The sequence below is a fragment of the Antedon bifida genome, chromosome 5 (genome assembly GCF_963402885.1).
Source record: "Antedon bifida chromosome 5, ecAntBifi1.1, whole genome shotgun sequence".
Taxonomy (NCBI): Eukaryota; Metazoa; Echinodermata; class Crinoidea; order Comatulida; family Antedonidae; genus Antedon; species Antedon bifida.
Genome location: NC_136230.1, coordinates 18,740,138 through 18,763,416, shown reverse-complemented (window position 1 = coordinate 18,763,416; position 23,279 = coordinate 18,740,138). Strand labels below are relative to the sequence as shown.

The window sequence follows — 23,279 nt, the reverse complement described above, 5'->3', positions numbered from 1 at the left end:
GTCGTGCCCACAGATGGTTCTCGAATACATAATAATTTCAGCGTTAAAAAACTGGCGATTTCAAATGTACGTACCGCAGGACAATAATACATGTTGTTTACAGAAACGAATAAATAGACACTGTGATTTATGTACTCAACTAAAATTAGCACCCTGGGAATTACTTCCGAAAGAGAAACTTGTCACAAAATGAGACCAATTGTTTAAGTCAGATTTAAAGTGGAGCTACACTCAGACTTTCTCAGCTTATATTATGTTTAAGTATGTATAATTGAAAGTGATTACATACAAAAAACAGGGAAGATATGGCAATATTTTCCAAAAACTAATTTCTAAAAAAAAATAGTCTTTTTTACTACATTACACTTTTTCAGTAACTTAAGGGTTATTAGTTTACAATACGTCGCAAAACGCGTTACACTTAGCGACTGACGCGTTTTAGTCGGTGAACGCGTTGGTGAAATGTCTCCCCTTTGGTAAATTATGTGTTGGAAAATGGCGAATCAATTTTATACCAGGGAGTTGTAAATAATTTTTACAACTCCCTGTTTATACACACAATTAATACGATTTGTTTAGGCCCAAGTAATATTTCCGATAAAAATGTCAGCATAATTTACATGTAACATCATGATTTGCACTGTACAACAACAGCATAATAATCTTAATCAAATTGCTTATTAATTTTAAGCTAGGCCTAGCTAAATCGTCTGCTCAGCCTAGCTAGCTAGGCTTGAATTCATGTCTAGGTAGGACTGTAGTCATGGGTTCGAAAATGCTTGGTCGTTTCGTCCCATTTATCTTTCCTAGGTTTTCTCGCACATTAAGAATTGTGAAACACAAAATTCTCTACAAAACAAGACTGGTATTGCTCAGAATAGTAAAGAATAGTAACGGATGTGGAAGCTTATGTCTGACTGAAAAGCAACTATTCAGGCACCCTATCATGGCCCATGGGTAGGCCGAGATTGGGTGCCAGAACAAACTTCACTGCTGTAAGGCTATCAGGCAGCCAGCTAGAGGCCAAGCAGCATCGTTACATACCTAGACTCTAGTAGGCCTAGCTTTATTGAATATACGCCGTGGTTAGGATTCCGGCACCGGAATTCAACTGCCCATCGTTAGGGAATCCGACACGCTATTGCGCATGCCCAGAGCGAAGTAATTATAGCTTGCACTTCTAGTGCCACAGACCGCGCACCACACACCACCGAGAGTCGAACGTTGTTAGTTAGTCGTTGCGCGGGGGATGAAACTTGGCCTAGGCCATACATGAATTAAATAATTAAAATACGACTACGCCACGCGTTCAAATAATTATTATTATGATATTGATAAGAATCAGTATCTATCTAAAAATCGTAATGCTGTAATTATTAGACAGAGGAAGTATGAAGTTTGGAACGGGAGAAAAACTGTTTTTTCACATCATATCCACGCGGCAGCTGCCGCCAACAAATCAACTTGTATACGAGTGCATGTTATTACAGTAATGCGTTATATGAAATCTTTTATTTTGTACTTGAAAATCATATAACTAGTCATGTAGTTATAATTCATAATTATATGAAGTTTATATATGAATGGGCTAGGCTAGTTCGCCGTGGCGCAGCTATTAATAGATCCATCGCTGTTAGCAAAGATAGTGTAGTATGGTTAGTCTGTAGATGATAGAGTATAGAGTCGATCGCCGATTACCTCGCTCTGGGCATGCGCAATAGCGTGTCGGATTCCCTAACGCTGGGCAGTTGAGTTCCGGTGCCGGAATCCTAACCACGGCGTTGAATATATAGGCTAGCCACGTCTTTCTCAAATCTCGTTAAATTTGACATTTTAGTAATAATCTCATAATCACTTATTACACTGTAAAACATGATAGGGTCACATCCAGAATGTTTTAATATACTTTTCCCCCGTCAAAAATAACATCGCGACAATAACAGATCGCCAGCTGCAGTGTGAAAAATGTCGTGAGAAATGTCACGTGATCATATTTCCTAGCAAAGTAAAAAACCCAATTGGACCCAACAGGGGAAAGTGTCTATTTACGCGAAATTGCACAATGTATACGCAATAACAATACCAGAAATAAAAAGATCTGGAAAAATTACATATAAAAACATTTTACATTTTCTTTTTAGGGAAGAAATTAATTTTTTAGGAATATTCAAATATACTCCCCTTTTGCATGTAAAAGAATAGGAAATTACAAGGTATCCCCCCCAAAACGCAAGGCAAAAAGGCGTGATTTTCAAGAAAATCATACTCATTGAAAAAATTTTCAAAAAAATATGAAGTATGAGGGATGATATTTTTAAAGAATAGTTGAAATGTATGAAAAATAGCAATTTTCTGGGTGGAGCTCCACTTTAAACAAACTTAATTTGTGTTTTATATGTAACATTAGGGTTGAGGGATGGGGAAGAGAATGGGTGCAAAGAGGAACAATTTTTAAATATATTCTTTATCCATTTAAAAACGAAATATTAATTGTTTTCATGTTTTACAAATAATATACCACTAAACACAGTAAAACATTGCGATGTAATACTTGTTGAAACTATCACCTAGTCGATTGAAAAGTACAGTACATGTAACGATACATCACTACGACGTGTATATGTTTATATAATGTAAAACAATTTGTGAAAACCACCTCTATTCGGGGCAAATCATAAATTCGATTTAATCGTCAATATATATTAAATTATCTAACTCAACTTAATTAGTAGGCCTAATGGTTTTCAATTGTTTCTTAGAGCCAATTCATACTTAAGTGGGTGGTTTAACTGCAATAATAAATATTTGTACATAAATATACGGCGACTGAAAACGCTAGCTCATTATCCGTTTAAAAAAAATCTATATCCAACCTCTGCAGCACAGATTGGAAAAAAAATGGATCAAATTTCTGTTTTGAGTATACAGTACTTGCCTTTACGACGCCTGAGGGAATAGACACTTGTGGAACAAAGATTGGAATGTTCCATTCATCTCAAATCAATACATTTGTATAAACGTATATTAAATCTATCAAAATAGTATTTTTTAAAGAAAATCGGCCTGTCTTCAACATTATGATACTGTACTCGAGCTGTTCAACCCGTTTTCAGCCATTAAAAACAATTATCGTAGGAGGAGATAGGAAAATGCGAATCATCCTCGTATTATTGTATACGGGTATTTTTCAAGATGGACATGCATTAGACAGTGTATATCACGATTGGAAAACACCCCTATTTGGGACAAATCGTTGAACCTAAATTCGTTTTAATTGTCAATAACTAATTATCTAACTCAATTTAATTAGTAAACAGGGTTACATCAGGTGGTTAAAATCAGTATCGAAAGTACGGACCAACTTCATATACCATCGAGTGAACATTCTAGAAATAACGCGCGATTTACCGAATTTTTCCCTTACGTAAATTTATATATAGATATAGAAATGTGTACCAGTACAGGTCAAAGGTCAATAAAAAAGAATCTGGGTCATTTTTTGGAAAAGTTTGTATTAGACTAAATAGAAACATACATCTTCTGATTAATTTGAGACCTATTTAAATTTTATCCAACTGTTAGTTACGGAGTTATATGACATGTAGGTTAAAGGTCAATAATACCAAAAATAATCTTTCCTGCCAATTTTTGACAAATATTTCCATTAGACCGAATATTAATATACATCTTCCAATTAAATGCGGATAAGACCAAAGAAATAATTTGTGATTCGAGGTCAAAGAAAAACTTTAGAAATTTGACAACATTGGTTTTTGTAGTTAAACAATTCTTAAAATGCAATTCTTGCATTATCTGTCTGATTTGCAGACAAAAATACAGAAGGAATGGATTATTTGTGACTTTGTATAGGATTATATGTATTTCACCACCATTTTTATTTTTGGCCGCCATCTTTGAACTCACATTATATAATATTTCCTGAATAGGTTTACTGACCTCAGAAATTCTTGATTCAGTACATTATTTGTCTATTTTTAACTTTTACTGCCATCTTGGAAAATCAGAAGATGATCGGGTGGCTTTTTGGCAAAAATCAATTAGTAGGTATAAAAGAAGTCTCATGCCAAATTTGGTGCTTTAAGCCACCTGACTATGCAATTGGGTCTTGCCAAAATTGGACACCCTCATTTTAGTAATTTATTGTTTGTTGTGCATGTGTTGTATGTTGTGTTCTTTCTCTGGACCCAATTTTACTTTTGTATTTGGTGAAGACGAATCCTGCAATGTTTTTAACAGCCACTGAATACAATTTTTCTTCTACTTTTCTGTTCCCTAATGAATTGTTTTTTTTTTTTTTCTCATGTCTATCATTATTAATTGATATTAGCGGTATTTTGGCTTTACTATTATTAAACTTTTTTACATATTGTTGTTGTTTGTGTAGGCATGGCTTTGTGATATTGAGAGGACAATGAGGTGGACACTAAAAGATATTCTTAAACAGTGTAAAATCTCCCTTAAAAACTTAGCGTCAAAGAAGAACTCAAAGAGAGATAAATGGATCAAAGAATGGCCTGGACAGGTAACATGGATACATTCTCTGTTTGTAGCATTTATTTACAAAACACAATTTCCTGTATTCATAAAACTGACTGTTGTTTAGCAACTTTGATGATTATTTTGTATAGGACAGGCTAAATTGCCTAATAAAAGATCCTCCAGGGTATAGACATTGTATAGTTAAATATCATACAAGTACATGATCAGAACCTAAATATGACAATGGATATTTAATGATTTGCCTGTTCTTACTAATAGTAATTCATTTAATATATTTTCATGTATAGTCCACACATAAAAGGGTGTTTGCAAAATATTGTCTTTTATTCTGTTTTTTTTTATCCAACTATATAATACATCATTTAAACCAGTGACCAAAATGATTTACTTTATTTAACATGACATTTGCTGATTGATAAAGTATCATGTTTAAACGTATTTAATTAAATTGTTGTTTCAGATGACCATCACATCAAGCCAGATGCAGTGGACAGCAGATTGTACAAAAGCATTAGCAATGACCAAAGAAAGAGGTGAAAAGAAATTCCTCAAAAATATGAAGAAAAAGCAAGTTTCAGTACTAAACAAGTACTCTGAAATGATTCGAGGCTCACTAAGTAAAATGCTACGTGCAAAGGTGGTGTCCCTGGTAACAATAGAAGTTCATGCAAGAGATGTGATTGAAAAGTTGATAAAATCAAATGTAAATGATGTAACAGCATTTGAGTGGCTTAGTCAACTACGTGTTTACTGGGATAAGGAGATTGATGACTGTGTTGTAAGACAGACTAATACTCAATTTCAGTATGGCTATGAGTACCTTGGAAATTCTGGAAGGCTAGTTATTACCCCTCTTACCGATCGGTTAGTTTCTTATTTTTTTATTAGATTTTGACAGCTTTGTTTTGTTTGGATGTAAACTGAATGTGTCGTCTAACCTCTTTGACTAAAAAAATTATGAGTAAGCCTAGAAAAACATACCTCAAGGCATACAAAGCAATGGTGGGTAAAGACTGATGGGTAAAGATGGTTTGAGACAATAGTGAGTTAAAAAAAAAATTGAAAACATTAAACTTGAATTAAACCTACAAAACCTCAAGATCCCTGGCTGCAGTACCACACCACTAAGCCAGCCAACCAGTTGAAAAAAATCGGTGTTAAAAATAAAAATGCCCATGCATGAGCAATTTTCAATTGCGTTCATTACACAGCAATTTCTATGGTTGTTTGTAGATAAGCCCCATTTATTATAATAAATTTCATATTTGTAGACATATTTAAATGGTCAATTCAAGTGATAGAGTAATCCCTCAAGAGTCAAATAAGACAACAATCTTGATTTCGAAAAAAATGTAGTTTTAAGCCCTTTTCTCAAATACCATGTTTTTATAAATATATCTATATATTTTTTAAATTGTTGCCAGTTGTTACATGACTTTGACCACTGCTCTTCACTTGCATCGTGGTGGTTCACCAAAGGGACCAGCTGGTACTGGTAAAACTGAAACCACTAAAGATTTAGGCAAAGCTCTTGGTAATTATGTTATTGTTATCAACTGTTCAGAAGGTCTGGATTTCAAGTCAATGGGTAGAATGTTCAGTGGTCTTGCACAGGTATTTTTTAAATTTATTTATTTCTTCTTTGTATGGGGGGACCTATTCAGTCAAGGTCTGTTCTCCCAGAAGGCCCAGTAGCAAGTCCGGTGGCAGAAGGAGTATCACCACCACCTAATTTTTCTAGACCAGAATTTTCCGTAGATTACGAATCTGGAAGGTACTCGATCAAGAAAGGAAGCGTTTTCGAGATATAAGGGGTCAAAGTTCAAAATTAACAAATTATAACAATGTATTATATTCAAGAAGTTTGTTGACATCTAGATCTTCAACTCAGAAATGCAATCAGAAAGTGCTACTTCAACATCTGTGACCATGGGCTTAAAAGAAAAAAATCAGCATATATGTATGATGACATAAGTTGAAATTAATACATAGATAGGAAGCATACATTGAAAATAGCTATGGTCCTAAAATTGACCCTTAAGGAACAGAGTAATGCACTCAATTGTATGTCCCACTATAGGACCCCCGGGAGAGGTGCGACATTTGTCCAATGTGCGTCATACCATATACCTTTAGGTGACCATGTTGTTTTTATGGTTTGTGGTAAAGTGACGGACATTGACACACTATTGTTTATTAATGTGACGTACCATCTATGTTATTTGACACACCCCTGCATCAATAATTATTATACAGATATTGCCTGCTTAGAGGTAAAATATAAGATTTGACATCCTCGAGGGAATGATATTTTGCTCGAAGGAATATATATTTCCCAAAAAACCAGCTGAGGGAAATATATTTCTCGAGAGCAAAATATCATTCCCGAGGGATGTCAAATCTTATATTTTACCGATATAAAAGGCTATATTTGTTAATGTTATATTATATAGCCAACAACAAGTAGAATATCTGGTGGGTCGGGTAGCTAGGCCTCCTTTTATGTAAATAAGCCTGTCTAGTAAGCACCTTACCTTGCGAAGAATAATATACAGGTAATTACTAATTAATGATTCCTTGGTAATAAAATATTCACTTAGCCCTAGGTCTTGTAAATTAAGAGACGATTTTCCATCAATAAGTCCACATTAATTGGTTATCTGCAACAAAGTTGCAGATAATTTTGATACTGTCACCATGTTAAAAATTTGAATAAATAGCGGTTCCTGTAATTTCACCTATTCTACACTGTATGTATGTATACAGATTATACTGTCTATAGTATATGACACAAAATAGACAGAATTCAGCACTAACAACATATCATATTCTTCAGTTCGGGTCATAATGCCATAATCTTTTTCTTTCTTTCTTTTTTTTGTGCAATATTCCAACTTATTTTTTACAATAACAGTTTTCTTACAGTACAGTGTATCTTTATCGTAAATGATTCTTTTAACGTTTAAAAATGTCATTATGTACAGACTGGTGCATGGGGCTGCTTTGATGAATTTAATCGTATCAATATTGAAGTTCTGTCTGTGGTAGCGCAACAAATCCTTTCTATACTATCAGCCCTAGCTGCAGGCTCAAGCCGCTTTGTATTTGAAGGAAGAGAAATTAACCTTGTTTGGTCATGTGGAATTTTTATTACTATGAACCCAGGTATACATGAGTGTTTTTTACAATACAATGAATGTTATAGTAAATGAGTAATTTGTCTAATTTTTTCAAATATATTCTGGGAGCACATAATTGATGATTTGATCCTGTTCCACTCAGAAGATTTGAACCCTTTGTGTTCTATACTGTACTACTGAAAACAATCTCAATCTTGTTAATTTCACCCCACCTCACCAATGGAGCAAATTTGGCACAAACATTTAGTATGTCACTTAATAAACAAAAAAAGTTGGAGAGGTCATTTCAGCCTCTCTTAAAGTTACCCTTCCTAGCCTGTTAATTTACCCCATCTCACACCAAAATTACTATAGTTATTAGTAGTAATTAGTATGTCAGTATATGACAAAAATGTAAACATTTAGAAACTTCATTTCAAACCCCAATAAATTACCACTCTCCACCCGATTTATCACCCACCAAACATTTTTTTTACACAAACAAATTAATATCTGATTGGAAAGGTCATGGGGTTTGTACATTTTAACATTATTGCATAGATTGATTAAATGAGAAAATGTTATCATATTATGATATTAATATTGACATTACTATGTGGTACTTTGTTTTTTCCATGTACAGTATGAGATGGGGTGAAATCAACATGCCTGGGAGGGGTAAATTTAAGGGGTATATGCTTCCTGTGTTGTTTAGAAATACAGTAAATCAAGTCAAATAATGTGTCGTCCTTGCAGTGATGCTGGGCTCAGTCATTTAGATTGTATTTGTTTTTATTTTACAAGTATGTACTAAATGATATCCAAACAATTTTTTATGCTGAAATATTATGTTTGCATGTACCAATTTTGACCTGTTTATTTTAATTTATAGGATAACAATAATCATAGAGATATTATAGTTCACTATAATATCTCTATGCAATAATCTAAGGCAATGATAAGAGATTTTTTGAAAACACATTTGTTTGACATATTTTTTTGGTGTTCAAATAATAATTTGGTTTTTGTAGGTTATGCTGGACGTTCTGAGCTGCCAGATAACTTAAAATCGATGTTCAGACCAATTTCTATGGTTGTCCCCGACTCTGCATACATTGCTGAGATTATCCTGTTTGGTGAAGGCTTCAGTAACACAAGAGTATGAATTTTATATTACGTTACACTTTATTCAACTATAATACTTTTATTTACTATTTGCCTTATATTTGGGTGTTAAAGTCACACTTATTTTTAGGTAAAATTTTAAAACATTTCTTCATTAAAATAGTGCTATTTCATGACTTATTTAAAAGATAGCATAATTTTGTTTTATTTTCTAAATCATATCAAGTTAAGTATCTTCTAATGAGATAGAGTTCATGAATTGTAAACCATTACTTGGTGGTCAAGACAGTTTCGTCAAGCTGTCAGCTATCTCATTACTAAATCAAATGAAAATGTTTTCACATTTAAGTATCTTCTACTTAAAGTGGAAAGTTCCACAATTGGATTTAGATATAGTACTATCAAGAATTTATATATATTTCTACAGGTACCGAAGGTAAATACTTTATTTTAGTTTTTAAAATATCAAGTGTGTTTGACTTAATGCTGTATTGTTTAAATCATCAGAAAAAAAATCTTCAAATCATGGCACTTTCTCTAAATTTGTTCAGTCTATTTTAAGGTCACAAGCTACATTTTTGTAAAAATAAATCGTATATGGGTCTATTTCAAATTCAATTTCAATCAATCAATTTTTTTTTTGCTTTAATCGGTTAAAAATGAGAAATTTGAAACAAATAATTTAAGCTGCCCTCTATAAGTACCCGCATGCATCATGCACAGATAGATATTTTGGTCTTGCTTCTGTGATGCACCCACGTTTGATGTGATAGAATTGATCGTGAAGATAAAAATTGGAACTTTTCAGCAGGCATACCGCATCTTCCCTGATTAACGGATCCTTCTAAAAAAGGCAATTAATTTACCAATGAGATAGCGTAAAGCTAGGCCTATCTATAGCTAGGGCACGATGGTTGTTTGTTACCGCTGTTACCAGGCTACGAGTAGAGCCTACAAACTATCCTTGGTTCGTCTGGTAGAGAAATACATTTGATACAATGTTTTCTCTTTTGATCATTGCCATAGAGTGTACATAAGACATAGATTGACGTGATTTAATGTTTTAAAGTAATATGTGCTTTATTTTTACAAAACATGAACAGTTTAGAGAGAGCGTTTTAAAGATACCCTGTTATCATTTTTAACATTTTTAAAGTTAAACGTGTATTTGTACCTGTAATTGTTTTACTTTTTTACAGGTTCTTGCAAAGAAAGTGCATACTCTTTACTCATTAGCTGTCCAACAGCTTTCTAAGCAAGATCATTATGACTTTGGTCTTAGAGCATTGACATCTGTTCTTCGATATGCAGGAAAAAAGAAGAGAGCTTTCCCAAATATGACTGATGAAGAGGTAACCATTTTCAGTTTTGTCCCTGACTTTTAAGCCCCCAGTAATCTTGGTACAGTATACTTTTTTTATAGTAACAATGTTTTTTTTATTACTTTATCTTATTAAGAGGAAAAACAATTCTATATTTTGTTTATATTTTTTTTTTAACAACTATCAATTTCAAACCCCAAAATGAATTTTTCTATTTAAAATCATGTAATACTAATATTATACAGTTTTCTCAAAATACTATTTTATTTTCCTGGCATAATTTCTAATAATTTACTCACCAATGGTCAGATTATCATAAAACTTAGCAGAAATCTTCACAACAACTACTTCAATATAATTATCCAAAATTGCTCTAGGACAAATCTTAAATATGTTGTCCGATCATCACTTTAGTTCATAGGTATATATTGCTAAATCTATAATCCAGCTTTTGATTGGTAAGTGAACATTACAATAAATTGGAATGCATACCCTAAGTATTAAAAAAAATTGTAAGCTTTTTTAATATGAAGATTTCAAAAAGTGACCACACACTTTTACCATGGAGGAAACCTCCATGCTTTTACAAAGAATTATTGTGAACATACAGCATATTAGCACTGTTGCTCACATGAAGACTTGATGTGCAAGTCAGTTTGGGACATGTGAACCAGAAGAAACAATAATACTACCTTTATCACACTTTCCTCTTGTAATATTTTAGCTTTTATCTAGTAAGTTTATTTTTGCTTCATAGATTCTGTTGCTTGGTATGAAAGACATGAATGTACCAAAGATGACAGTAGAGGATCTTCCATTATTCAATGGCATTGTTTCAGATCTCTTCCCAGGTGTTGACACCCCTGTCATTGATTATGGCAAGGTAGTGTAGGCTTTTGTGATTTTTCTTTTTTAGACCACTTCAGTGGTCTTATGCCATCTGGCTTATTTTAAAAAGTGTCATTCCTGCCTTAATTCACTAATTATATTAGGTTATCACATTATTTCAATTTTCAAGTTTAAACAATGAAACATGGAAAGCGGTAAATCGGCTTACTACTTAGTAATGGGTTTTTATAACCAGCATGCTTCAAATATTCATAAAACACAATTTTTACACTTTCCCCATGATTTGCACATGAAAATACATAAGGAACTAGACTATATGGCTACACCTACACTTCAGCAGTGAGTTAAGTTTGCATGTTTTCGGTGCTTCACGGAATTCCACTTTTCCCCTTTTTAATATATATCAGCCTCACTATACGAACAAAAAAAATATTAAAATAATTTGTTTTCATAACAAAAGATGCGCTCAGTGATAGAGTCTGAGTTAAAAAATAATGGATACCAGTGCATCCAGTCAACTGTTTTGAAAATTATTCAACTTTACGAGACCAAGAACTCACGTCATTCGGTAATGATTGTTGGAAAAACAGGAAGTGGGAAGACTGTCACATGGAAAATGCTACAGTCTGTCTTATCTCGACTTAAAAAAGAAGGTGACGATAGTTACAATATTGTAAAGGTATGCATTCTTTTTTCATTGATATGGTATGCATTATTTTATTGAAATAAATTAATAAGCATAACTTTTTAAAAGTAAAAGGTGATAGGTTGTGACCAATGGCGCTCTGGTCGAATTTGGCTGATATCGAGGAATATCTTTTGCTTTCTTTATAGCAGTTTCAATGTATTCCTTCTTGTAATTTCTATTCAAAAACTGGAAGCATATCCCATAGTGATTCTAACTGCAGTTTCCAATTGCCAGATCTTGCGGCATAAATAAACATTTCTGCAATTTCAACTAAATTTACATACAGAATCCATAAGCTTGATTTTTTGGAAGATGATTTAAACATTTTGTTGTATTTGTTCATCAAGAGACTGTACACCCTGATCGGAATCTGCTATATGTTATATTCATAACATGAATACCAAAAACAACACCCTACCGTGAATGTTCCTTTCCATTTGAAGTGCGAATTTGAGTCAGCATTTTTTGCGACCTATTTTTCTAATGTTGGGAGGATAATAAAATACAATCGCATTGGTGTATACATTTAATTTTAAGATAGTATTCGTACATTTTGATGTTAAAAGGAATTTTTCAAAACCGGTATTTTTTCCCTCCAAATTGGATGCCATATTGGATTCTAGCATGATGATGTCATTGTTATCGACTCGATTTATCAACTACTATGAGAAGTAGTTATTAAAGTAAGCCTCAGCTAATTTTAATCATAACACAACTCCAAGTAAAAAAAAACCATGAATTGGTTTTCCCTATCCCCTATATATAGGTATTTGTGTGTGTTAATAGGCATTTATGTGTGTTATAGGCCAAAATTTAAAAGTACCATAACAAATTTTGCCCAAGACCCTGGGATGAGGATTTTTTTGACATTCTATATGGTATACTCTATCAGAAAAACCAAAAAAAAATTCCCTATTCCTTTTCCCACAAAATTTGTACTGTACCCAGGCTACATACAAGCACTATTTAATAATCAAACCCTTTTTTACCTTTATATTAGGAATATCCCATCAATCCTAAAGCTTTATCTCTTGGTGAACTGTATGGTGAATTTGACCTAAATACTAATGAATGGACTGATGGTGTACTATCAAGTGTTATGAGAACAACGTGTGCAGATGAAAAACCAGATGAGAAGTGGCTACTTTTTGATAGTCCTGTAGATACCTTATGGATTGAGAGCATGAATTCTGTGATGGACGACAACAAAGTTTTGACACTCATAAATGGTGAACGTATTGCCATGCCTGATCAGGTTAGTATTTTTTCTTCATTCTGTACTGTAGTAGATGTAGGGATTTTCTCAAAAGAATCTGATCAATAGTCATATAACATAGTATCCATTGGGTAAATAATATAACAATTCAACAACACTTACTAGTTTGTCCTTGATCTTCAGAAAAAGTTGTATATTTGTTAAGAGTTTGGGCCTGTATCTCTATTTAGAGTGGGGCTTATAGTCTCTTTCCTAATGAACATAACTTCTCTATTATCAGTTCAGCATTCAGATTTGCAACTCTGACGGTGGTTGGTATCACTGAAATAGTCGTTCATTTAGTGAATGTCGTTGAATTGTTTTATTATTTTTCTACTATTAATCTTCATTCAGAATTGTATCCATTTTTCTTTACTAATGTCATGATTACTGTCTTAACTTTATTCACTTATTTACTCATTTAATGACATTTTTGTTCTTTATAGGTCACATTACTATTTGAAGTTGAGGATTTAGCCGTTGCATCACCTGCAACTGTTAGTCGTTGTGGTATGGTATACACTGACTATGCTGACATGAGTTGGGAACCATATGTCAACTCATGGTTTGATCGCATCAAGAATAAGGTAGAAAAAATAAATATTATTATATATAAAAAATTATAAGGTAGAAACCACTTTTTTTTTACTTCTGTAAAGTATTAGTGAAATTTAAGCAACATTGTATTGACTTGTATAATAATGATAATAATAATGATAAGATTTATTAAGTGCACATATGTCACAAATATCTAGTGCGAGCCTTGTCTACCTATACTATAAACACTTATCTTTAACATATCAAATCATATTTTGCAATTATTTAAGTCGTTTCCATTGAAAATCTATTCTAGGAAATTGTATTTTTGTTCCCTCAAAAATCAACTTTCTTTACAGCACTTTTGTAAAAAAAAAACCGCTAACCCGAATCACGTCATGTTTGGTACCTATCTGTTCGAAAATATATCAGCTACCATAATTTTTAACAACTTAAGGGATTTTTTAAAATTTAGCCAATGGGAATTGGTTTTATTAAGGTGTTAGGTTGCTGAAATTTATAACAAGAATTTGTGAATCCTTGACTGATTGGCTATAGAGATAAATTACGCTCTCTGATTGGCTGACGCTTTTGTTTACGATGAAATAGCATGGCTTCCAACTTAGTTTCTCGAATGAACATTTCAACATTTTGTGAATATTTAGGAATTTAATCGTTATTTTTATCCATATATTTTTTAAAAATAACACAAAACATAATATTATGTACCACACAGTGATATATGTTCGACTAGTTTCCGTTGTTGAGAAGAAAATAGCGAGTTTTGACAGAGAGTTGATCGGCGTCTAGGCCAGGCCCAGCTAATCGGCGTCGCTACTTCATTGTTGATTTTCTCAAAATGAAGATTTCCTGCCTCACGTCGATCATTTTAAAGCTTATTAAATATAGATTACGAATATATAAAAATCTAAAAAATTATTATTTCCGACATTACGCCGATATTGTGATGCCAATGTCATTCAAGCCCCATATCGCAATATAAATTCTCAACAATTATCTACAAGTAACAACTCGTTCTGAGCATATCAATTAATTTCATAAGCAAACACTACAACATTGCCATGGCACAATAAATATTGATAAACAAAAGTTTGTGAGGAATACTTGAGCCCAGGCAGTTGGACGATAAATAACTAGACGCATACAGCTCCACTCATCTATTTTCTACCAATCGCTTTCACTACAAAAAAGTTTTAGGCTAGATGCATACAGCTCCACTTTTCTTTCTTCTTACAACCTTGGCTTGACGGTACCCGTCGGCGACCCCAGCTTGGAAGAATCTCAGTAAATGCTGATGACCAACGATAGTCATTCAGCACCCGTTCAAAACAACCAAACAAACAACCTTAAAAGTAAAATAACCCAAAGTTCCAAATGGTGTGCCCATATACAATTAAGTCAACACTTCCCATCACAATACAATACAATGATTAAGGTAAATAATGTCTGGAGTTACAATTTACTCACCGTCCCAACGGCTAACTACATACAGGAGTGGAGATGTACTCTTAACAGAGAAGCCCACTGTTAACTATCAGATAACTAATTCTACGGATTTGCCCACAATGTAATACCTACACTGCAGTCCACAACCCTGGCAACAACAATGTGCTACCTGCCCAAAATACACTAACCAAAAAACCCTGTAGCCATACAATAAGACTCGCCATGCATCTTTGCATATTAATTACTACACAGCTGGATTATACTACATTGTAATAAGTGTGAGACGCCAATCACGCATTTAGTATAGATATTTACTGGTTTTTACTGCACTTCCGTCTTATTGGCTTCGGATTAATCTACAATTGCAGGTTTTTGTGACAACATACATACATATCCACCAAATTTATTTTTTAAATCTTTCTGCTCATGCTCATTGATATGTCTAGAAAAGTAAGGTACATGTTGAACTGTTGAGATGAATCAAATACAATGAATTCGATCTTGTCATGAAGCTTCAAGAAGTTTATGGACATCCAGATCTATTTTTTTTACAGATTCAAGTTGTTACTCTACTGTGATTCAAATTTGTGTTGATTTTTTTTTATCTAAAAAAATGTTATACTTTCTTCGATAATCAAAATTTCCCAAAAATATATTTAATATGTATATATAAATGAAGACTTTATCCATTTTTTTCCTTAACTCCATAATAACTCTCAAATGTAATTTATACATTTTGGGAAAATATACAAAAATCAAGTAAAAAAAAATGCATTAAAACTTTAACTGCAGTGTGTGTGAAATGCCAAACATGCCTTCAAATGTGCATTACAGTACACTAGATGGTACCATCTAGGGGTCCACACAGATGGTACCATCTAGGGGTCCACACAGATGGTACCATCTAGGGGTCCACACAGATGGTACCATCTAGGGGTCCACACAGATGGTTCTCGAATACAATAGAACCCACGGGGGGACACTACACAAAAATGGAGTTTTCAAAATTGACATCCATTAGACAGTGTATACCAGGATCGGAAAATACCCCTATTTGGGGCAAACCGTTGAACCTAAATTCGTTTTAATTGTCAATGAATAATTATATAACTCAATTTAATTTAATTTAATATACCATCGAGTAAAAATTCTAGAAGTAAGGCACGATTTACCGAATTTTGCCCTTACGTAAATATATATACACTACACAAACATTTTTATTCTGACATGATGACATAAGACATGAAGTTTATTAGCATTTGGTTTGTGGAGATACTGAAATTTTAGCTAGATTGTGTAATTGTCGTAAAAGTTTTATTCAAACAATTTCTGACCGTAAGGATTATACTGTGAATATTTTATTTAGATTGATGATACATATCTCTCAATAATTGACGAACATCAATCATACAGAAGAAAATAATAATAAAAAAAATCATTTTATCTAAGAAATGTATTTATTTATGTAGCAGTTTGATATTATGTTGCATGTAACCATTGAATTGTATTATTTTGTCATTTTTTGTAGCAAATGGTTGATACACTTCATCGTCTATTTGATAAGTATCTGATGAAAATTATTGACTACAAGCGTGTTAATTGTCATGAACTAGTGCCAATATCGGAGCTCAATGGTGTTACTTCCCTGTGTAAACTTTTTGATGCATTTGGGACAGTGGAAAATGGGGTAAGTGATTGTCCCACCCTATACTACCAAAAAAAAAGTGTGTACATTTTTACATACTGTAACTGCAGTAAGTCTTGCACACTTCAAACAAGAAATGCATATCAGATCATTTCTATTGAACAGTATACAAATCAGTTTTTGAGTGAAATAGTACAAACTAGAGGGTACTCCGAGAGTACAAACCTCCGCCTACTGTAAAATTCCCCTACATAAAATGCCCCCTGAATATTTTTTTTTTACATTTTTTTTTATTAGTTCTAAGTGTAAGTATGTTAACTGCACACTACAAAGTTGTGGATGACAGTGTGGTGTAATGGTTATGTATCCAGCCTCTCACAGTTAGGATCGCTGGTTCAAGTCCCACTGAGGTTTTTTTTTTTTTTATTTTTTTTTTATTTCTTTTTTTTTTAGTTTTTTGTGGACCTTGATCTTTGACCCTGACCCTTCACAATTTAACCACAATTATATGATGTGTCATTGATCATTGTGGCTAAGTTTGGTGAGAATCGGATAAAAACTGTGGCCTCCAGGCTGTTCACAGACACACACACACACACACAAACACACACACACACACACACAAACACACACACAAACATACAGGGGTGAAAACATAACCTCCTTGGCGGAGGTAATAATTTAACTGAATTTAATTGTTTATACCATTTCCAGACATTTTCTAAAGGGGTGATCCAGAAAAAAAGGGGACATAAATTCTTCTTTTTTTATTGGGGTTAGACAGGGGTGTAGCATGCATTTGCATTCTTCACAACGTATTTATGACTTTTAACAGATCGTGTTTGTACGTGATAAATACAAAATATCACCTGGTTACACACACAACCCAACAGTCATATCCAGGATTCCAAATTGGGGGTATTTTTGACCACCACAGGTATAGGAACATTTTGTGAATATGGACCCTTATTTGCTATGAAATTGCACTTTCGCACTCAAAATCTAGAGATGCGGAATTTTTTCAGAAAGTTTTTAATAGCACTGGCGAACGTAAAGACATATCACATTTTAATACTATAACAAACGCTAGTGATGTTAGCATATTATTACAAAATTAGTGATCATGATTAGGATTCTTTTACATTTTTACAAAATTGTGTTATTATACAACATTATAAATATATATTTCACATAAAAAAACTTTTACGGCCAATAGTTTTTGAGATATAGGAATGTGTACTACCAGTGCATGTCAAAGGTCAAAAAAAATATTTTGGGTCATTTTCTTGTAATTGTTCTTCATTAGACTGAACATATACATTCAGATTAATTTGAGCCCTAATTAAAGTTTGTCCAACTGCTAGTTACTGAGTTATATATATAATATATAACATGTAGGTCAAAGGTAAAAAATGCCAAAAATCATACTTCCTGCCATTTTTTGACAAACTTTTCCATTAGAACGAATAGTAATATGCATCTTCCAAATAATTTGACACTAAAATTATTTTAGAAAGATATGACCATTTTGTTTTCAATGGATCAAAATATTCAAATTGAGGTCAGAGGTCAAAGATGAATTTTAAAAATTTGACAACATGGGTTTTTATATTATTTTATCTTATAACTTTTTCACACCTGCAAAACAAGATGAACCAGGTTTGCATAGTGTGAAGACAATTTTGTGGAAAATCTCCCAAGATTTCACAAGTAAATGTAAAATGATGAGAGGCCTGTTTCTGAGCACACATGTATTGCCCTGGTATTAAACTCACCAATCATAGTAATCAAATATCACGCAACTATGCTTTCTCCCAAGATTTCTCACTGTTCACGTATGCAAACCAGTTGTAACAATTTATGTGAAAAGGATATTTCATTAAAAAATTCTGTTATCCAATGTTATCCAATCCAATGCCTTTCCCTTTAAGCATCATTTTGCTTTTGATTATTTTTCTTCTAATTATTTATTATGTTATTTTTATAATTATTTTTTCTTTGTGTGGATTTAAATTTTTACTACTAATGTTATTGTTTGTTTTTCATGTAAAAATATAGTATTTTTATAGAATCTTTTTATATATCTAAGGTTGATCCTAATGATAAGAACAATTTTGAACGCATGGTAGAACTTTGGTTCCTATTCGGCATTATCTGGTCTGTCTGTGCATCTGTTGATGAAGATGGGCGAAAGAAATTAGATAATTACATACGTGAAATTGAAGGCACTTTTCCAAATAAAGATACTGTGTATGAATACTGTGTTGATCCCAAAAATAAGAATTGGGTACACTGGGAAGAGAAACTGCGAAGTGGTTGGAGATATCCATCAAGGTAGGTTAAAAGTTACAAAACAAACGTTGTTCTCTCCATGCAGGTTAATTTTTTATTTGTAAACACAGATTTTCCTTTAATAAATTGAGCCAATTGTGTAACCCTAACACATAATGTTTTGCCTCATTCATATTCATGAGGTGATTACAGACTCGTTTGCTTCATTTACTGAATAATAAAAAACAGTACATGTGGTAAATGGTTTGAATATGATGATATAATTCAGAGGAATTTCAGTTATTCCCATTCCCACAAACAATTTTTTAGCGACAACATACGATATAATGTAGTACAGTACGGTAGTAACATTTGTTCAGTGAACAGGGGATCTCCCGTTGTGTGGCCGTCACACCGCCGTGCTGCAAGGCTCTGACTATACATACTTACTGTATACAATTTATTCTTAGTAATAGTAGGATTGGGTTTAAAAAAAAATTAAAATACAGTTTTACTTTTTTTTTTTTTTATTTGAAACTATAATGAAAATATGGTAAAATCATGTCTGATCTAAATATTTACAATAAAAAATCACAATTTTCCCATTTTCTTGCACATTTTCCCACGGTCCTAAAAAGGGTTTATAATTACTTAAATGTAGGCTATTTTTATTTAAACCTATCATGGTGTATGTGTATTTATTGCCAACGATCTTTGTAGAAAAACAATTCCATTTGGTGTAGTGTATACGCACACCTCTACTATGAACTACCATGTGTGTTCATGAGTTGCACGATCGCAAGCATTGGAAAATAATTTTGATTGTTGTGGAAATTCCATTTGATTGTACACTTACCCCTCTGGTCAGAAATAACCACGTGTGTTCATGCGAGTTTGTCTTAACGAACGAACGATTATTCTGGACATTCCATTTGATGTACATGCATCCCTCTGGTAAGAAATTACTACATGGGTCCGTTGTATCATGTGAGCCGAAACATTGTTGTGGAAATTCCATTTGATGTACCCCTCCCTTACTAAAAGTGGTTATTGTAAAACCGTACGGTACAATAAATCATAAAAATATATATGGTGTTTCGTGTATTTCATTGGTTACCAGTTCGTGTAGGCCTACATACAGTAAACAAAATAGTGTTTGGGGTTTATTGTCAAGTAACAATAACAAAGTTACAAATAGAAAATAAAACTTGTTGCCCATTTTCCATAAGATATTTGTGTAACATCAATCGCTATGTAATTATTTTATTTAATGATTTTAATAAAACGAAAGAGTACACAATTCCTGCTAGCCTATATAGTCAACAACTATCGCACTATATTTAGATGTTGACAGGGTTTGCTCACTGTCTGAGTGAGAGCGTGCAGCTTGTTTTTGAACGTGTAAACAATGGTATAAATAATAGTAACAGTAGAATGTAATCAAATTAGGCCGGATATTTTATTTAATGCTTTTATTAACCCCAAAAATCAACGAAGCGAATGAATATTCATTTGCTTACTTATGAATAATCAATTTGCTAACGCAATTACTGAAATCCACAAGATTATGCAGAAACGAACATCCGTTGTAAACATTGTATTAACTGCGTTACACGGCGTAATATAATTTTGATACGGCCCCTTAATATTATTATGAACTATGAACTGTGCCTCCTTTGTTTTTCTTTCTTTTATTCCAGTCCATTCAGGCAGCGATTGCCTGATTTATATTATCAATCTTGTCTAAGTATTCTTGCTTGTACTGAAGAAGGGCTAGTGTTGCCCTTTTTTATTTTCTGTCTCGCCACTTTTGATATTTAGACAAAATCATCACCGAACAATGCTATTTGAGACCTAATAAATTGTGTAAACTTTTTTTATCAATGATAACCAGTAGAATAGATTAATTGTTTTATTCAATTTTTTATTGGCTGATTTTTAAAATAGAATATTTGTAGGTTGAATAAATTCTATACCGCCACCATGACATCTTGTAGTTTTTCTTTTATGGCTACGATTAACAAAATTTTAATATTGTTTATAGATTATTTTATATTTCCAACCACCAAAGCTATTCTGCTAAACTTAAATAATTTTAAACAACTTTTTAACATTTTCCATCCCGCCACTTTTGATTTAGACAAAATCACCACTGAACAAGCAGTTTCAGACCTATCAATTCTGTTAAACAATGTAAAACTAACAAAATTGCATTTTGAATTACTGATTCTAAAATCTGTTTCTTTCCTAACCTTAATTATATTCCTAATTATTCTGCATGTAATTTGACGGGTGTAGCAGGTCGTGGAATTATGAAAATACCTACTCGCACCCATCTTCCTTCACCTCCCCCCAACCCCCACGGCACTTCTGCATACCACTACCCAGGATTTTCTCTATATACTTGCAATGAAGTATAAACACCAAATTGACCAAGCCTGCAATATAATATTATTTTTTAAATCTGGAGAAAACATAAGGTATCGAACTTTCAGCCCCGTTTCAAACAGTTCTTCTCATGATTAAACTTGTTGAAACTCCACTGGTAAATAAACCGAAAAGCAATTTCTAGTAACACATTTTAAATGTTGTTTTTTGTTATAATATGAGTGTTTCCTCAAATAATAGAGTGAACATTGGCTAATTTAATCCTGCGTACAGGCAATTAAAGTGACCAATACCTAGTATGTTAACAGTGATATCAAATAATATAATAATATGTTGTCAAACTATGTTTACTGGTAAATGGTTTAATGGTTTTAAATTTATATAGCGCAAAATACAAATAGTCTCTATGCGCTGTTTAGCACAAGTGTAAAAATGAAAAAGTTGATGTAAAATAAACGAGGAAATAGCCTAATAAACCGAATAAATTGACCAAGACAACAGAAAAAAGTCTTTCAAGATATCAAACTGTCCGGGGGAACTTATTGACACAATTAGTAATTACCTCTTCCTCAGCTGTTGCCTGTACTGGAAGATTTTGTTTTATTGTATCTCATTATAAATATGATGTCTCTGTTTGCTATCATTTATCAAAGAACTTTTAATTCTAATATTTTACACTATTACTCATTATTTAAAATTTATGAAAGGTAGTTTTGTACATTCAACATAACATTTGTATCCACAAAGAGAATGAAATTTATTAATAAATAATTTTCATCTGTAGCTCTCCTTTCTACAAGATTATTGTCCCCACTGTGGATACTGTACGCTATGATTTTATTGTACGCCGTTTAATTCAGCGAGTGCAGCCAGTTTTACTCTGTGGCCCAGTAGGAACAGGAAAAACTTCTGTAGCTCAGAATGTTTTAGGCCATATGGATTCAAACAAGTATAGTGTGTTGACAATTAACATGTCTGCACAGACAACATCTAGCAATGTGCAAGACATCATTGAGAGCAGGGTTGAAAAACGTACTAAAGGTAACGTACAACTATGCTTTTATTTAGGATTTAATTAAATGTTTGCAAACTTGACATTTTGAATACTAAACTAGTATACAATATTTTTTGTGAAGAACATACATACTTAAACCTCCAATTAATCTCTGCAGTTTCAAAAAGTGTGGGAGGTTAAAGGAATTAAACGAATATTTCACAGTACAGGTGGCCTGTTAATTTTCCAGGCACTTTACTTATTTTTATTTATTGACATTTAAAATTGCCTTGTTTACATAGGTGTGTATGTTCCAATTGGTGGCAAGAAACTTATAACTTTTATGGATGATTTTAATATGCCTGCCAAAGACACATTTGGTTCACAGCCCCCACTTGAACTCATGAAACTGTGGATGGACTATGGATTCTGGTATGATCGTCTCAAGCAAACCACAAAGTGTATTAAAGATATGCAGCTTTTAGCCTCCATGGGACCACCAGGGGGTGGTAGAATGGTAATCACTAAGAGACTACAAAGCAGGTTTAATCTCATCAATATGACATTCCCAAGTGTAAGTTTTTTTTTAACTGTCTATATAAATTGTTGCAAATTTTAAATGATGTAAAAAATCATCTGATAAAAAAAAACATTCTATAATTTTATAACTAGAACGTGATTGGTCAAAATGGCATCACATGAATACCTAAATAGTAATAAATAAAGAATATTTAACATCTGAGATAGTATAACTTTGCCAGAAGATTGATCTGTACCTGTCGATGTGCAAGAAACTTTGTTAATAGTGCAGCGTAAGTTAAGCGCGATTTTATAGTTGATAATAAATTCTGAACAAAAATTCATTTTTCAATGAAACTGTACAAAAGTGTACTTCATAATATGGAGCAATTTTTAACATAATAAAAATAGCGTGCTGAACAAAAATGTACATGCTTACGCGTATTTAATATTTCGATATGCGCAAAATTTTAAAATGTTCCAATTGCTCGTACAAAGCGTAGAAAAATGTTTTTTTTGCAATTGATTTTTGTTTTTTTATACCTTCTGTAGTAGATTTCATTTTTTTGATGAACTTTA

The 23,279-nt window shown here is 32.8% G+C and overlaps 1 protein-coding gene across 2 annotated transcripts in view; it reads left to right on the top strand.

Annotated features, from left to right (window-relative positions):
- Nucleotides 1–23,279, top strand: part of LOC144842612 (dynein axonemal heavy chain 2-like) — a 182,439-nt gene that overhangs the window by 95,316 nt on the left and 63,844 nt on the right. For both annotated transcript variants that reach the window (XM_078699067.1, XM_078699066.1), the window contains exons 30-43: nt 4,406–4,543; nt 4,982–5,385; nt 5,946–6,135; nt 7,506–7,686; nt 8,672–8,799; nt 9,965–10,117; nt 10,845–10,970; nt 11,397–11,615; nt 12,625–12,879; nt 13,326–13,466; nt 16,412–16,570; nt 18,618–18,862; nt 21,972–22,228; nt 22,484–22,755. In XM_078699067.1, the coding sequence (XP_078555193.1) occupies nt 4,406–4,543; nt 4,982–5,385; nt 5,946–6,135; nt 7,506–7,686; nt 8,672–8,799; nt 9,965–10,117; nt 10,845–10,970; nt 11,397–11,615; nt 12,625–12,879; nt 13,326–13,466; nt 16,412–16,570; nt 18,618–18,862; nt 21,972–22,228; nt 22,484–22,755 (2,868 nt within the window). The remainder of the gene's footprint in view (nt 1–4,405; nt 4,544–4,981; nt 5,386–5,945; nt 6,136–7,505; nt 7,687–8,671; nt 8,800–9,964; nt 10,118–10,844; nt 10,971–11,396; nt 11,616–12,624; nt 12,880–13,325; nt 13,467–16,411; nt 16,571–18,617; nt 18,863–21,971; nt 22,229–22,483; nt 22,756–23,279) is intronic.